Here is a 16,959-nt window from a genome sequence, read left to right on the forward strand (position 1 = left end):
ATTACATAGAGTAACTGTTTGGTTACATGCTTATTAATTATCATCATTATCATGTAGCAGTCTTGTTCTTATTTAAATGCTTTTCATATTGAGAGGAAGGAATTAAATAAATTTAAATTTAATTATGTATCTTCATGCAGTGGCTGACAAAGGGCAAACGTGCTGCAACAGCCCAAAGCATTTAAAACTAAAATGTGCTGCAGCTTCAGGGACAATGCCAATTCAAAAATACATGAAAATCCAAAACAAATACATCAATGGAAAGCCAAAACAAAAGAGAGGAGACACGGCTGTATAGTCTTGTCTGGTCTTTCACTTTTTCGGGTTGAAACCAAGCTGTTCCACTTTGCGCTCCTCCTAAAGCCCGGAAAACTACAGTTGTGTTGACTGGACATGCAGCGCATTTCTGCTGCATGTGTTTTCGGAGTTTGTGTGTTTTAGACTTTATCGTTTGTATTTGCAGCGTATTGCTGTTATTGTATTGTTTCGTTTTGATGTTTTTATCGTTTCTGAAGCTGCAGCGCGTTTCTTCTAATGAAAGGGCTTTGGGCTGTGGCAGCGCGTTTGCCCTTGTAGGCCACCGTACATAGACACTTCAGCAATATGCAACACATTAACAACTATAATGTCTTGTCTGAATACAGTGAGGCACTGCGTGAACATTTGTGTTTAACCTACTACAGAAAATCGTGCGCCTTTAATTTGTACAACAACAGTTAACAGTTTGTTAACAAAGTCAATAAGAGTAAATACAACCTCTCAACGCGTGCGTCGTTTTACGCGATAACGTCACGGATCAGGAAGGGCAGTGTCTTGACGGTAGACACATTACGCGTTTCAGTTCATTTCTACAGCCAATTACGCAAGTATGTGTTGTGTTTTTATTCAACGCTTTATTCTTGTTGAAAACAGACATGTTGTATCTAGGTCTTTATTGGTGAACAACATGCTTAGCTGTTTCAAGGTAGCCAGTTTTAAACAACTGAGAGCTGACAAGTTAGCGTCAGTTAGCTAGAAAGCTAACAGCTGAGCATTATTCTGTACAGCCTCTTGTAACTTTCGGTAACGTTACTTGAGCTAACTAGCTTAATGTGTAGACTGCAGATGTGTATACAAATCACGATAACTATACGTTCCCATTATGGTTTAACTAATATCACTTGCATGTTCTTTAATCTCGATCAGCACCGAATGATTCGACATTAGCAGGCTTACAGTTGTTTTTCGGACCAAGTTATAACCTTGATTCCAGAAAAGTTGGGACCCAGTGTAAAACGTAAATAAGAACAAAATGCTGTTATTTGCAAACCGATAACGGATTTACGACGTGCTCCGGAGCCCATGTAGCTCCTTTATACAATCGTGTTTCATAAAGTGGTGGACCTCGGACCATCCTTGCTTGCGAACGACTGAGTCTTAAGATTTCTTTTCATACCCAACCATGATTTTGCCACTTAATACCAATTAACCTCTTTACCGGTGGAATGTTCCCAACAGGTGTTTTTTGAGCATTCTTCAACTTTCCCTGTCTTTTTTTTGCCCCGTCCCAAATTGTTTGAAACATGTTGCTGGCATCAAATTCAGAATAAGCATGTATTTACAAATATCAATGACGTTGATGAGGTAAAACATTAAATACGCTGTCTTTGTACTGTTTTTAATTGAGAATATGACATAAAGGCTTAGCAAATTGTCACATTCTGTTTGATTTATGTCTTAGACAGAGTCCAAACTTCTTTGGAATCAGAGTTGTCTGTAAGCTTCATCTCTCCTGTCAATAAAACAATAAAATCCTCATTATTCTGCAACTCAAAGCAGACTATGTGACATGTAGAAAGTATGAGTAGTCTGCCATAATGTAAAAAATACATTGGTTAACCTAAAAACTAAACTGAAAAACTCCTGCTCTATTGATGTTCCTTGTCCAAGTGGTCAGTCTAAGGCCCTCACTATCATTGTCTTGCCTATTCAAATCTTTTATTAAATATGACAGTCGTTAAGAAACACCTTTTGAATGTTTTCAGATTTTTTTTTCTAACTCTTATTCCTCTGTTTATCTGCAGCCAAAGCTCAACACCTAAGGTTCAACTACACTCTGGCAGACATGTCATACGGCAAAGCAGAGACCTACCACCCTGTCCCACGGGACTTCAACACCCTCATACAGACATGCAGCTCCAACGTCCAGAAGATCACACAGAACAGTAAGTGCTTTATTGTTGCATTAGTAGCTGTTTTTGTGACAGTGAAAGCAAGACCGTGGCCATAGCCAAAATTGTTTACCCAGGTTGCTTTCACACCAGACCTGTTTGGTCCGCTTTAAACGGACCAGAGTTTGTTTCCTCAGATAGTCTGCTTCGTTTGGGCAGGTGTGAAAGCTCACCGGAACTCTGGTGTGGACCAAACAAGCGAACTCTGGTCTGCTTGAAAATGTGGTTCTTGGTTCGCTTGCAAGTGAACCCTGGTTCAGTTCGTATGCAGTGTGAAAGCTCACAGGACCAAACACAGGACCAAATGTACGTAGTGATGCTATTCGCAGTGCATACACAGTGCATCTAGGGTAGAGGAAGTACAGCGCGCATTCTAAACCAAAACAAACATGGCGAGAGGACAGACGTGGACAGATGAAGAGCTCAAAACTCTCCTTGAAATATGGTCAGATGACCACATAAACCTACTTCTGACATCCACTCACAAAAACAATGATATTTTTAAACAGTTTAGTGAAAAAATGGGGGGAGTGGGTTTTAAACCAACGAACTTCACATGATGCTCCATGTTTACTGTTGTTTTTCCGGGCCGGGAGGGAGGGATTTCCCCTCCTACTTTGTCCAATCGACGAGCGCCTCTTTCAACCACGTGATGCTGCTCAGAAAGTTCGGTGCGCTTTAGAAATCACAGTGTGAAAGCAGAACCGAAACAAGTGATAAATGCAACAGTGTTGCGACTTTCAGCTCCCCAGTCAAACCGAGTCTGCTTGGTCAGGTGTGAAAACGAATCTGAACATTTGGACTTCCCAACACTTGTAGACTTGCAAGTGGGTGCACTCAGAAAGTAAGTTAGTGCCAAGGGCTGTCCAAATTCAAAAGTGCGCTCTCCATATGAGGTGCAGATTTTACCAGACAAATTTGTTGTAACATTATGGATGTGAATCAAACTGGCAACACTGGCATCAGAGTATACATATACATATACTTGTGTATATGTATATAGTAGAATACTCTACATGTGCTGGTGTTGTATACACCTGTATATGTTCATGTGATATTTGTGGAGACATTCATATATAATATAATTGAAATGCATTCCTCTATTCCAGCAATCACACTTTCAGTCAACACCCCTAATGGTGCCACAATTACTATTACGTTGTTTTTCAGGCACCTTGTCAATATCATACTGATAAGAGCAATCAGAATAACAGACAAATAGAACTAAATAAATAAATAATGGTAACAATACAGGTTAGTAAAACTCATCAGAATTTATTGAAATAATGGTGATAATACAGCAATTCAAAAAATAACAAAATAATAATCAAACAGCGTAGTAGTTATTAATGAGTTCCACATAACATTACCATTTTACCAATTTAAAAGTTATGCAAATGTTGATTAAAGCAATTAACGATTAGACTATATTTAATTCCAAAACAATCTTAACTGTTGTTTTTGTTTTGTATGTGTCAGTTGGAGTCATGCCAATGTAATTGCACACCTAAATTGCATCTTTATATCCTAAAATCCAGTGTATTTCTTCCTGGATGACATACAATTTTTGGCTGTTGAATCAGTTCTCATCAGGTACCATGACCATTTATAAAGAAAGTTATAGTGAATTTTGTGTAGTTTAACCTGTGTTATCTCACACATCCAAGAACGACTAAGAGGTTTTGATGTACAGATGGAAACTTCAGGGTTGCTGACAAATCCCCCCCCCCCCCCCCCAAAAAAAAACAACATACAGTAAAATAAAAACAAGAATGTGGTATTGCCTATAGCTCAAAAGGCATAACCTACAGCACCTGGAATGCACTGGGCTCATTGCCTTCCAAGGCCACTCCAGGCTGCTCCTATTAGACAGGCTTGACCAGAGCCTCCAGACCAGACCGCATGAACATCATCATCATGCGTTCATGTCCAAACCTTCAACGGGAGCTGCAGTAAGCTAATTCTAAAGCTGCTTATGAAATTGACTTGTGTGAGGGTTGGCTGTGCAATAATTGTTACTGATTTGGTGATTCAGATTAAAATGTCCTCACTGATGCATTTACAGTCTGCTTTTTAAACCATTAGTTTCCACACACATTGGGGTAGAACTTTGCCGTTTGCGATACAGAGAGCAGAGGAGAATTGTAGAGACAGAAATGATGTTAGGAATTAATATAAATAACATAGGGCTATTTAGTTCGTTTAATGAAAGGACAAGGTATATTCCTGTTCTACAGGAAAGGTATCCTTAAATGACTTCTGTTGTGATCTGGCGCTATTTAGAAAATAAAATTAAATAAAATGTAAACAGAGTTCTCTGTTTTGCAAACAGAAGTAGCAGGGATAAATTACAAAGTGAAGTATATTTGGGATAACTCCTGCATTATGATTACTAAATTTTTTTTTCTAAATTACTGCAATAGTTATACTGTCATAACACAGACATTTGATGTCTTGTGAGAAAATCAGACTTTTTCCACACACACACACAAAAAAAATAATAAATCAAAACAGCAGCTACATATGTTGCATTCAGGGACTGCTAAGAAGAAGGTGTTACTCTACTATTTCATGTTCTTAATCGCTACTTTTTTCTATCTATTACTTGCCTCATGGGCCAGATCGAATGGTCGGAGGTTCCTCACCCACAGCAACCCCACAGCCACAGCATTAAAACTGATCTTACTAAAATAATCCATGACCTTAGACTAAATTCTGGTCAAAGTGAGGTCTGAATTCTTGTCCTCTGTGACCGAAGTGCAGCATTTGATGTGATTGACCATGATATCGTGATTGATCATCTTAAAAAGTCTGATAAACTGATATCTTACTAGTTGGTCCTAATATAAACAGACATTTGCTGTTCAATAATCTGGGGAAATTAACTCCCTGGATTAAATCTTGGTGTTATTCCTAGATTCAGAAGCTAAAAGTTCCACGTCAACAAGCAGGGGCATAGAAAGTAACTATAAACTAGAAAGTAAGATTTAAATGGTCATAAAACATCTTTATTATTATGACGATAACGAATGGTTCTCATCAAACAGGCATAATCTATGTCACATGTGCTCATATCAATCATGAAACCTTAATACGGAAATAAAAAGAGCAAAATCAAGACATAAGATAGATAAGACAAGATATTCCTTTATTAGTCCCATAGTGGGGAAATTTCCAGAATTACAGCAACAAAGTGGACAGCAAAAAATAGAGGGCATCAGTAAAAAGGACATTATATATCAAACAAGCAATAAAAGTCATTTGGCAAATCATAGGCCCTTGAAGATCCATCCATCCATCCATCTTCTCCCGCTTATCCGGGGCCAGGTCGCGGGGGCAGCAGTCTGAGCAGGGACGCGCAAACTTCCCTCTCCCCGGACACTTCTTCTAGCTCTTCCGGGGGGATCCTGAGGCATTCCCAGGCCAGCCGAGCGACATAGTCACTCCAGCGTGTCCTGGGTCTTCCTCGGGGCCTCCTCCCAGTGGGGCATGCCTGGAACACTACCCGAGTGAGGTGTCCAGGGGGGCATCTGATAGAGATGCCCGAGCCACCTCAGCTGACTCCTCTCGATGTGGAGACACAGTGACTCTACTCTGAGCTCCTCCCGGGTGACAGAGCTCCTCACCCTGTCACCCTGTCTCTAAGGGAGTGCCCTGCCACCCTGCGGAGGAAACTCATTAAGCCGCTTGTATCCAGGACCTCGTTCTTTCGGTCATGACCCAAAGTTCATGACCATAGGTGAGGGTAGGAACGTAGATTGACCGGTAAATCGAGAGCTCTGCCTTTCGGCTCAGCTCCTTCTTCACCATGACAGACCGATACAGTGACCGCATTACTGTTGCCGCTGCACCGATCCGCCTGTCAATCTCATGCTCCATCCTTCCCTCACTCATGAACAAGATCCCAAGATACTTAAACTCCTCCACTTGAGGCAGGTACTCTCCCCCAACCTGGAGGGCGCAAGCCACCTTTTTCCGGTCGAGAACCATGGCCTTGGACTTGGAGGTGCTGACTCCCATCCCAGCTGCTTCATACTTGGCTGCGAACCGCCCCAGTGCATGCTGAAGGTCCTGGCTCGAGGGAGCCAACAAGACAACATCATCCGAAAAAAGCAGAGATGAAACCTGCTGGCTCCTGAACCGAACCCCCTCCGGCCCCTGGCTGCACCTAGAAATTCTGTCCATAAAAATAATGAACAGAACCGGTGACAAAGGGCAGCCCTGGCGGAGTCCAACATGTACCGGGAACAGGTCCGACTTACTGCTGGCAATGCGGACCAAGCTCTTGCTCCGGTTGTACAGGGACTGTACAGCCCTCAGCAGAGGGCCTTCAACCCCATACTTCCGGAGCACCTCCCACAGAATGACGCAAGGGACACGATCGAATGCCTTCTCCAAGTCCACAAAACACATGTGGACTGGTTGGGCAAACTCCAATGAACCCTCAAGCACCCTGTGGAGGGTATAGAGCTGGTCCAGTGTTCCACAGCCAGGACGAAAACCACATTGTTCCTCCTGAACCCGAGGTTCGACTATTGGCGGTATTCTCCTCTCCAGTACCCTGGAATAGACTTTCCCAGGGAGGCTGAGGAGTGTGAACCCCCGATAGTTGGAACACACCCTCTGGTCCCCCTTTTTGAACAGAGGGACCACCACCCCAGTCTGCCAGTCCAGAGGCACCATCCCCGACTGCCACGCGATGTTGCAGAGGCGTGTCAACCAGGACAGCCCTACAACATCCAGAGACTTGAGGTACTCAGAGCGGATCTCATCCACCCCTGGTGCCTTGCCACTGAGGAGCTTACAAACTACCTCAGTGACTTCAGCCCAGGTGATGGATGAATCGACCTCCGAGTCCCCAGTCTCTGCTTCCTCTACAGAAGACATGACAGTGGGATTGAGGAGATCCTCGAAGTATTCCTTCTACCGCCCGATAATATCCCCAGTCGAGGTCAACAGCTCCCCACCTCCACTGTAAACAGTGTTGACAGAGAGCTGCTTCCCCTTCCTGAGGTGCCGAACGGTTTGCCAGAATTTCTTCGAGGCCGACCAGTAGTCCTCCTCCATGGCCTCCCGAACTCCTCCCAGACCTGAGTTTTTGCTTCTACAACCACCCGAGTTGCCGCACGCTTGGCCTGGTGGTACCCGTCAGCTGCCTCAGAGCTCCCATGAGCCAACCAGGCCCGATAGGACGACTCCTTCAGCTTGACGGCATCCCTTACTTCCGGTGTCCACCACCGCGTTCGGGGGTTGCCGCCACGACAGGCACTAGCGACTTAATGGCCACAGCTACGGACAGCTGCATCAACAATGGAAGTGGAGAACATGGTCCATTCGGACTCAATGTCTCCAACCTCCCTCGGAATCTGGTCGAAGCTCTCCCGGAGGTGGGAGTTGAAGACCTCCCTGACAGCGGGTTCCGCCAGACGTTCCCAACAGACCCTCACGGTACGTTTGGGTCTGCCAAGTCTGTCCCGCTTCCTCCCTTGCCAGCGGATCCAACTCACCACCAGGTGGTGATCAGTTGACAGCTCAGCCCCTCTCTTTACCCGAGTGTCCAAGACATACTGCTGAAGGTCAGATGATACGACTACAAAGTCCATCATTGACCTCCTGCCTAGGGTGTTCTGGTGTCACGTGCACTGATGGAAACCCTTATGCTTGAACATGGTGTTCGTTATGGACAAACTGTGACGAGCACAGAAATCCAATAACAGAACACCACTCTGGTTCAGACCAGGGAGGCCGTTCCCCGGTTGGAGCACTTTCCAGTACCCCTCCCAGGGACTCCAAGAACTCTAGAACAAGTACTCTACACTGCTGCTCGGCCCGTAGGCCGAAACAACAGTGAGAGACCTATTCCCAACCCGTAGGCGCAGGGAAGCGGCCCTCTTGCTCAGCGGGGAGAACTCCACCACATGGCGGCTGAGCTGGGGGGCTATAAGCAAGCCCACACCAGCTCGCCACCTCTCACCGCGGGCAACTCCAGAGTAGAAGAGAGTCCAGGGTTTGGGTCGTCGGGGCCCCCGCCCACGACTGCCACCCATAACACATAGCACCAGCCCCTTCTGATCCTTCCTGCGGGTGGTGGGCCTACGGGAAGGCCGGCCCACGTCGCTCCTTTGGGCTGCGCCCTGCCAGGTCCTGTGGGCAAAGACCCAGCCACCAGGCGCTCGCCTGCGAGCCCCAACCCCAGGCGTGGCTCCAGGGTGGGGCCCCGGTGACATCAATCCTGGCGACGTACGCTTCCTTGATTTCTTCTTCTGCATAGGGGCTTTCAAACCGCTCTTAGTCTGACCCATACCTAGAACCAGTTTGCCTTGGACAATCCTACCAGGGGCATTAAGCCCCAGACAACATAGCCTCTAGGATCATTCGGATACTCAAACTCCTCCACCACGGTAAGGTGTCTGTTCAAGGAGGGCCTTGAAGATACAAATGGTAAATAGTAAAAATCGCCCATTCTCTGTGTGAACCTATCGCACAGGCATATTTTGTAGCAGAGGAAGACCCCCTGCCTGGTATTTGTGTCTACACTACCAGAACATTGTTGTCCTACACATCTCTCCTCTAATAGATGGCTGTGGAAGACGTATGTCCAGCAGCATCATGGGCTTCACAGTGTCCTTGTATTCAGTTCTATAAGCATGACACATCGTGTTTTCTCTAACTTATACAGTATTGAAATATTTGATGAGCAGCAACACACTGTTAGCTCTGGGCACTTCATGCACACACAGTCATCTCTGTAGAAGGCCAGTACATGCACTGCAAACTGTCATGTGCTTAGGCTGATATGAGTTTTTTTTTCTCTCATCTTATTAACCTTGGGAACTTCCTTGGCACAGTGGGGATTAACTGGTTAACTTTTTTTGTGGTGAAATGCCAGAGAACAAGTCCAAAGGCATCGAGTCACTCTACCAGCTTCAGCGTATGTTAATGATGCTATCATTGATTCTCCCGGCCATGCCACGGGAGACAACATGGCGTAGTTGCCAAAATGGCATGTTTGACAAGTTGGAACAGACTCATGAGGAACGACAAATTCTCCAAAAGGAATTGCTCAACAAAGTGGAAAATATTGAAGAATAGGTGTTTGGAAAAGGCACTCACCAGCCTGAAGAATGAAATTATGTGCCCGAGGGGATGACCTTGAAGGCTGGTCTTGCTGCTGTAACATTGTCCATATACCTGAATTACCTGAATAGGAAAAATAGCGTAAATGCTGTCAAGGCCTTGATCCCAAACCTTCTCGGAGAAGACATCTTCCAGTCTTTGATCATTATAAAGTGGGCACACTGGACCCTGCCACCGCTAGAGCCAGAGGGAGCCAAACCAAGCCCCACACCATCATTGCACCAGAAGTTATGCGGCAGCAACGAGAATTCATTGAGGTCTTCAGCCCACTGTGGGAGCTCAAGGTGGAGCATAGTCTGCTCTTCCAAGCAAGGCTTTGGATCAAACATGAGTTCAACATGTATGGTTGAAGCACTCTGTTCATTGCCGCCATGTCCACTACTTTCACATGGGTTGTACTACGTTAGACTCTAAGCTTTCCCCATTACCATGGTAACATGGGTGGGGCAGCAGCAGCTCATTTGCATTTGAAGCTACAGACACCAAAAACAGCGCATTCTGAAAGGGACTGAAACAGAGGGAAATAGATGGAGGTGAGAATCTTTTCCTAAAAGCTATTTTCAGCAAACAGCTTCAAAAACATGTTTTATGGAAATCATAGACCCTACCCAAACCTAATTTATTGATAAAACTTCATAATATGGGACCTTTAATGAAAACAAGGAACATGGTTGGTATTTAGTTGTTGCAGTATCCTACAGGTAAAGATTGTTCTTTGTACTCTGATGTTGATAAGTCTTTCACTAGATAGCTACTTTCCTGGTAGCATCAGAATTACTACCAAGATTAACAATTCAGCTGACACTTACACCCTTTCCTTCTTGAAGACCACTCCTTTATTGAACATATGACTGAGCATTGATGAGTTTTTTTAACACTAATGATAACAGGGAGGTTTCTGATTCTACTTTACAGTTGTCTCATTGAGATTGCCAAAGTGCTTCAAATACTTGAGAAAAGGCTTTTAAGATCCTCCCTCTTACAGTCCAACTACAGTAATTTAAATATGTAAATAAAATTTTTTATCTCCACCTAAAAAACTAAAAAAACAAATATTATTTTGAGTGAAAACCACCTTTAAATCATGGGATAGTAGCCAAATTCACGCAGGAATCAGTAAATTAATATCTGATGAGCAACTGTGCCAAAGTACATGTTAAAAAAATGAACCTGAGCAGTTTTACAGATGTTTTAACACAGGTATGTCCAGGCGCTCATTTGGGCGCATCTGGGCAGAGTACCGTTATCTTGTCTAGGTGGATAGTGATAGAGTTTGTGATCTCAATCCACCGTTTGCTTTTGCTGTTGTAGGGAGTCCCTCTAGCAAATGCGTCTTGAAGTGACATGTGGGTTGATTTTTCTTTTGCTTTTCCCGTGTTACCAACTGATGTAGAGGGTGCTGATCTTAACTTCATACATTCTTGATATTCCAAGACATGCTTGTGGCTAAGGTGATGGAGCAAACTGCTCGTGTTGCTGCCCCCAGCGGCAACTTTAGCACAACAACACTTGTATAAAATGATTGTTTGGTCGACGTCAGATTTTTTGAAACCAGAAAACCTCCAAACAACAGACACGGCTCCTCTTTTTGGCAAAAGTTCTTCTGTGTCATCATGTTCTACTCGTTTCAGTGTCTATCCCATCCATCTTCACCATAACATAACACCAGAGCACTACAGTTTACCCTTACCATGCCTCGCACAATGCATGTTTAGAAGCGCAACATTGAAAAGGCTCCTGTCTCAAACAGTGTCACGTGGCACAGCGTTCCGAAGTTGTGCAATCAAACACACCTGTATGGCAGTATATAAAAAATTCATATCATGACAAAAATATACACTGGTATTTGGTGTGAACTGGTATATCGCCCAGCACTAATATAATACTATCCCTAGCAAACACACAAGCAGCATTTTGAAGTTGTGGACTTGTAAATCAGAGAAATTATGGGTGATTAGGCTAATTAAGCCGTCCATAGGACTAAATTTAAAACAGGCAATTTGGTTACTAACCCAAAGGAGGTAAATGCTTCAGAGATTTCTATGAGGAATTATATTCTAGCACAGTAAAGACTACAAAAGTAGATTTTTGTAAATTTTTTTTTGCTAATCTAAATACTACCCAACTAGATGGCACTACAAGAGATGAAATTGTCATCCCAGTCTCTAAGGCTGACCTTTTGAATGCTATTTGAGCTTTCCCCTCCAGAAAAGCAGCAGGCCCGGATGGCTTTATTTATGAATTTTGCAGGGCATTTCATTAACAAGTTGTTCCTCTCATGGAGGATGGTGAAGATAAAAATGTAACATCCTGTTGGATGTTACGGTGGGCGCTGGCACAGGGGAGAAGGAGAACAATTTTATTGAAAGAGCCATTTAAAATGGAGTCCCAAGATGGTTAAGAAGGGGTCCTCCCAGAGAAAACCTTAAAAGGTGTTTCTAAAAGGATAATAGAAATGAGTAGAATGAAATGGCCGATAAGACACAGGGTGGGATCTTAGTTTTAAGAGCGGTCCACGGCACAGGTGGGGCAATAAGGATGTAATATAACTGAATTAAAACCATTTTCCTCTCATGGAGGATGGTGAGTAACTGAATGAAAAGTAAGAGACTCCTAGTACACTTTATGACGCCAATATTTGTTTGCTTCCAAAAAAAGGGAAAGGAACAAGCCAAATCTGCAAGTCATATCTCCAGTAAAATGTAATCAAAAAATAAAAAAGTCCTGGCCACAAAATTAAGTATTCACATTTTCACAGCTAATTCACAGGACTCAGTCTTCAAAGGAATGTTTTTGGCTGGAAGCCAGACACTCTGACCTCTGGGGTGTAGACCGGAGCTGGGGTGCGATGGTGGTCCGCTATCCTCTTATTCTCTGCCGCCATCCAAAGCAGCACAGCTCGAGCATCCTCCCACACCTTTTTGCATCTCTGCAAATGAGTCTGGACGGAGGGAACCACCAACTCCTCCTCTTGCTCAGGAAACACAGGTGTCTGATATACCAGCACAACCTTGAATGGAGACATCCCCGTTACAGAGAAGGTGAGGGAGTTGTGGGCGTATTCTCCCATGCCAGATGGAGGGACCACTCTGAGGGATTCAGTGTCCATGGGAATCCCATCTAAGTGGAACACGTGTTTGGCAATGAGTTTGCCCGTCTCAGAAGCAGACCATAATGTAGGTAAGGGCACATAGTGCACAGACTTGGAAAACCTGTATACCATAGTCATAATAGTGTCATTAGTGCTAATGTGGGCAAATGGGTCACAAAGTCCAGGGCGATGTGGGACCATGGTTGACTGGGCACTGGGAGGGGTCGAAGAAGGCTGGAGGGGGGCTGATGTGACGCCTTTGCCCGTGCACACAGCCATGCAGCCATGTAGGCCCGGACACCAGAACTGCCTCTTAAGAAGAGTGTAAGTGTGGACTGTCCTGGGGTGGCAGGCATGGACCCATCAAAGAACAAGTTACCTGGATCGGGATTAGTCTGCAGAGTTTCTTTTATGGCTGCCTCGATGTCCTAGGTAACGACCGCCACCACACAGGACACAGGGAGGATGGTTTCAGGGTCAGAATAGTCTATCTGAGTCAGAGAACTGTCGAGACAAAGCATCAGGTTTAATATTGTGAGAACCTGGTCTGTAAGTCAAAGAGAAGTTCAACCTGCTGGAAAACAAAGCCCACCTGGCCTGCTGGGAATTCTGTCATCTGGCTGACTGGATATAGATGAAATTTTTATGATCTGTCCAGACCATAAAAGGTTGTTCCACCTCCCCCAGCCAATGACGCCACTCCTCCAGCTCTAACTTCATGGCCAGAAGTTTCCCGTTGCCCACGTCGTAGTTTCTCTCAATGGGTGACAGCCTTCTGGAAATGAAGGTGCAGGGGTGCAGCTTGTTATCCAGGTCGGTACACTGAGAGAGAACTGCTCTCATGCCGATGTCAGAGGCGTTCACTGTTTTCCTGGGTCCTGGTGAATGAACACAGGGGCTGTGGAGAACTGAGTCTTAAGGCCTTGAAAAGCCTGCTCTGCCTGGTCTGATCAGAAAAAGGGAGTCTTAGGAGAAGTTAGTTTGGTGAGCGCTAATGCCACCTTACTATAGTCTTTAATGAATTTCCGATAAAAATTAGCAAATCCCAGAAATCACTGCAGTTGCTTACGATCCCTAGGGGTAGGCAAGTCAATAACGGCCAATTCCCTAAGAGATGTTCAAGTACCATACAGACTTGAGAAACATGCTCCTCCAGCCTCTTTGAAAAGGTCAGGATGCCGTCTAAATAAACAAAAACAAAACAGTGGAGGAAACCCCTCAGGATATCGTTTACCAGTGCCTGGAAAACTGCTGGAGCATTAATTAACCTGAAAGGTTACTACTCGAAGTGACCTACGGGTGTGTTAAATGCCATTTTCCACTTGTCCCGCTCTCTTATATGGACCAGATGGGAAGTGTTATGGAGCTTTTGTTTAGAGAATACTGATGCTCCCTGTAGGGGCTCAAACGCAGCACTGATCAACGGGAGTGGATACTTGTTTATAAAGGTTATTTTAAGAAGTTCTTGCAGGGTCTTATCCTTTTTGTCGATGAAGAAGAACCCTGCGCCCAGTGGGAAAGACCAAGGCCAGGTTATACCTGTGGCTATGGAGTCGCGAGTATACCTCTCCATGGCCTCACACTCAGGCTTGGAGAGGTTGTATAACCAGCTAGTGGGTAGCGGTGCCCCTGCAGGAGGTCAATAGCGCAATCATAGGGATGGTGGGGCGGCAAAGTCAAGACACGTTCTTTACTAAAAACTTCTGCCAAATTGTGGTAAACTTCAGGCACTCCTGTCAAATCAAAAGATTCTGCCATAGTGGACCTAACTGGGTCCCTTGCCGGGGTAAGCTCAGAGCAGAGGCACACAGAGAGGCAATGGTTACTCCAGCCCATTGCCCTCCCTGTAACCCAGTTTATGTGCGGGTTGTGAAGTCTAAGGCAGGGGTAACTGAGGACAATAGGAGCTGATGGAGATCAGATGAGTTCAAACTGGTTGGTTTCCTGATGATTGCCAGAGAGAATGAGAGTGAGCGGAGCGGTTTGGTGAGTGATATTGGCTAGTCTTTTATCATCTAATTCGCTAACTGGGACTGTGGACTTGAGGGAGATGAGGGAAATACAGCCCTGTTTAGTCACTTCAGTGTCCAAAAAATTATCTTCAGAACCCGAATCAATAAGAGCAAGCAGGGGGAACGACTGACTAGCAACTGACTAGCAAAACATAAAGTGGAGTGAAACTGTCCGGAAGGAGGCGTGGGTAAACAAACGGGTTTATGGCTCTCATTTACTGCGGAGCCTGATTTTTGGCCACTTGAGGCAATTGGCTATTAAGTGGGTTTTCTTACTGCAGTAAAGACCAATGCCGGAGTGCAGATTCTGCTGGTGTTCAGCTGGGGAGAGAAGAGTCCACCCCAGCTGCATGGGCTCCTTCTCCACCCTGGCCACAGGAGTAAAACTCAGACTGAATGGAGGTGGGAAGTTTCCAGCTGGCACGGCAAACTGAAGATGGCTGCCTCTCTCCTGGCAATGCTCCCGCAGACGGTGGTCAAACCTGATCGACAAAGAAACCAGAGCATAGGTCAGAAGGGTGCTCTCTAGAGGCCAGCTCATCTTTCACGGCCTCATTCAATCCCTTAACAAATCCCCCCCAGGTGCCTCCTCGTTCCATTTGGAATCGGTGGCTAGTGTCCGAAATTCAATGGAATACTCAGCAACTGATCTAGATTCCTGACGTAAACTTAATAGTCTGGCTGAAGCATTCCCAAAATGATCAGAGTGATCAAACACTAGAAGAAAATAATTTAAAAGACATGCTGTCCAACCCCTGAAGATATTACAAGATGACTTGTTTTGTGAGCAAACCAAACACACGTTATTAGGGCCACGAGGTGAAGCCTCGAGCCCTATTGTTATCCTGCGTGTTTTTTCTTTTTATTAGGGCCACGAGGCGAAGCCTCAAGCCCTATTGTTATCCTGTGTGCTTTTTCTTTTTATTATTATTAGGGCCACGAGGTGAAGCCTTGAGCGCTATTGCTATCCTGCGTGTGTTTTCTTATTAGGGCCACGAGGTGAAGCCTCGAGCCCTATTGCGATCCTGCGTGTTTTTTCTTTTTATTATTCCTCTTCCGTGTCAAATTTCAATTTGCTACTAGTCCTACAGCTTTGAGAGGACCCGGGCAAATTATATATGAAAACATGCGTCTTGATCGGGATCGGCGTGCTATTACTTTTCTTTACAAAATTCTTTCAAATACTTTCACCTAGAGACTCCATTTAAACTTTAAACTGTAGACACAAGTCTTGTGTATTGGTGTATTATTCCGTGTTTTGATAGGTCATACAGTTTTTGATCAATCACTGTTCAATGACCATGATCATGTTTAGAGAAATTTTGAGATTGTAATGGGTGTGTATTGCATGGAATGTTCGCGTTAGAGTAGGTGACGTCATCGGTCAGTGGGAGAGAGCCGAAAAAACTTCCAGATTTTTTTTTTCCACACTCCTCCCAGCCACAATTTACACTCTACACGCATGATTTTTTCCACATTTGTAGACAAATTTGTTCTGTCTCTCACAATGTGCTCCAAAAACCTGAGAGATTTACCGAATGTGAATTAGCAGCCTCTAACTGCAGCCACGTCGGTCTCTGCTCCTCATTGACTCAAATACAAAGATTTTCTGACAGAAGCTGAACGGACCTCTGTTTTAAACTTGCAAGTGTCGACAAAACATTTTGTGTAGAAACACCGAAATCATACCCAATCGTTCAGGAAGTCCTTACAGCGATGATGGTCTGTGTTTTTTTTCCTGATAGGAGCTACCGTTTTGTCAGCATAAGCCCAAATGTCAGACCAGTGCAGAGGCAGCAAATCACTCTTTTTCTCCGTCTGAATGCGTGTATGTCTGTTGCGCTGAGAGCGCGCGTGCACCTGTATCTGTGTGTGTGTTTGGTCGTTCATTGAACAATAGTTCATGAACTTGTTCATATTTTGGCCGAACGTGAACTGACCGCACTGGATTACTGCCTGATGACCGTTACTATGAACTTGTTCATTTTGGTGTCTGTGAACGGCACGCTCTCTCAGTTTAACTTCGTTCAGTAGGGTGGCAGATTTCTATAGAGCCTTCCAGGTGACAACCTGGCAAAAACACACCGTAAACGGGCCTTAATATGTAGCGAAAAAAACTGGGCTATGTCAATAATTTTGAAAAATAATAGTTCGCAGCAACATATGGAAATGAGGAACTATGAACTACTTCATTTTTAGAATGGTGCACTTAGTTCAGAATTTTGAATGATGAATTATGAACTGTTTGAATTATGAATTATGAACTGAACTAGTTCATTTTAAAATTTGTGAACATTAAAGCAGTAATGGGGAAATGCTGTCCCCTCAATGCAAATGTAAACCATTGTTGGATAATAATTCAAAATTGGATATGAAGATGAAATCTGAAGCATAGTTACAGTGTTAAAACTGATAAAATAATTGCTGTCTGTGGTTCTATATGGGCTGTGTCAATACTGATGAAAAAATATAGGTCACAGCAACATATGGAAAAAAAGAACTATGAACT

The 16,959-nt window shown here is 44.4% G+C and overlaps 1 protein-coding gene across 2 annotated transcripts in view; it reads left to right on the forward strand.

Moving 5' to 3' along the window:
- The first annotated feature begins 757 nt into the window (after positions 1 to 757).
- Positions 758 to 16,959, forward strand: part of stx12 (syntaxin 12) — a 78,352-nt gene continuing 62,150 nt past the window's right edge. For both annotated transcript variants that reach the window (XM_076754411.1, XM_076754409.1), the window contains exons 1-2: positions 758 to 866; positions 2,064 to 2,204. In XM_076754411.1, the coding sequence (XP_076610526.1) occupies positions 2,105 to 2,204 (100 nt within the window). In that variant the 5' untranslated portion in view covers positions 758 to 866; positions 2,064 to 2,104. The remainder of the gene's footprint in view (positions 867 to 2,063; positions 2,205 to 16,959) is intronic.

This window comes from Chaetodon auriga, chromosome 17 (assembly GCF_051107435.1).
Source record: "Chaetodon auriga isolate fChaAug3 chromosome 17, fChaAug3.hap1, whole genome shotgun sequence".
Classification (NCBI taxonomy): domain Eukaryota; kingdom Metazoa; phylum Chordata; class Actinopteri; order Chaetodontiformes; family Chaetodontidae; genus Chaetodon; species Chaetodon auriga.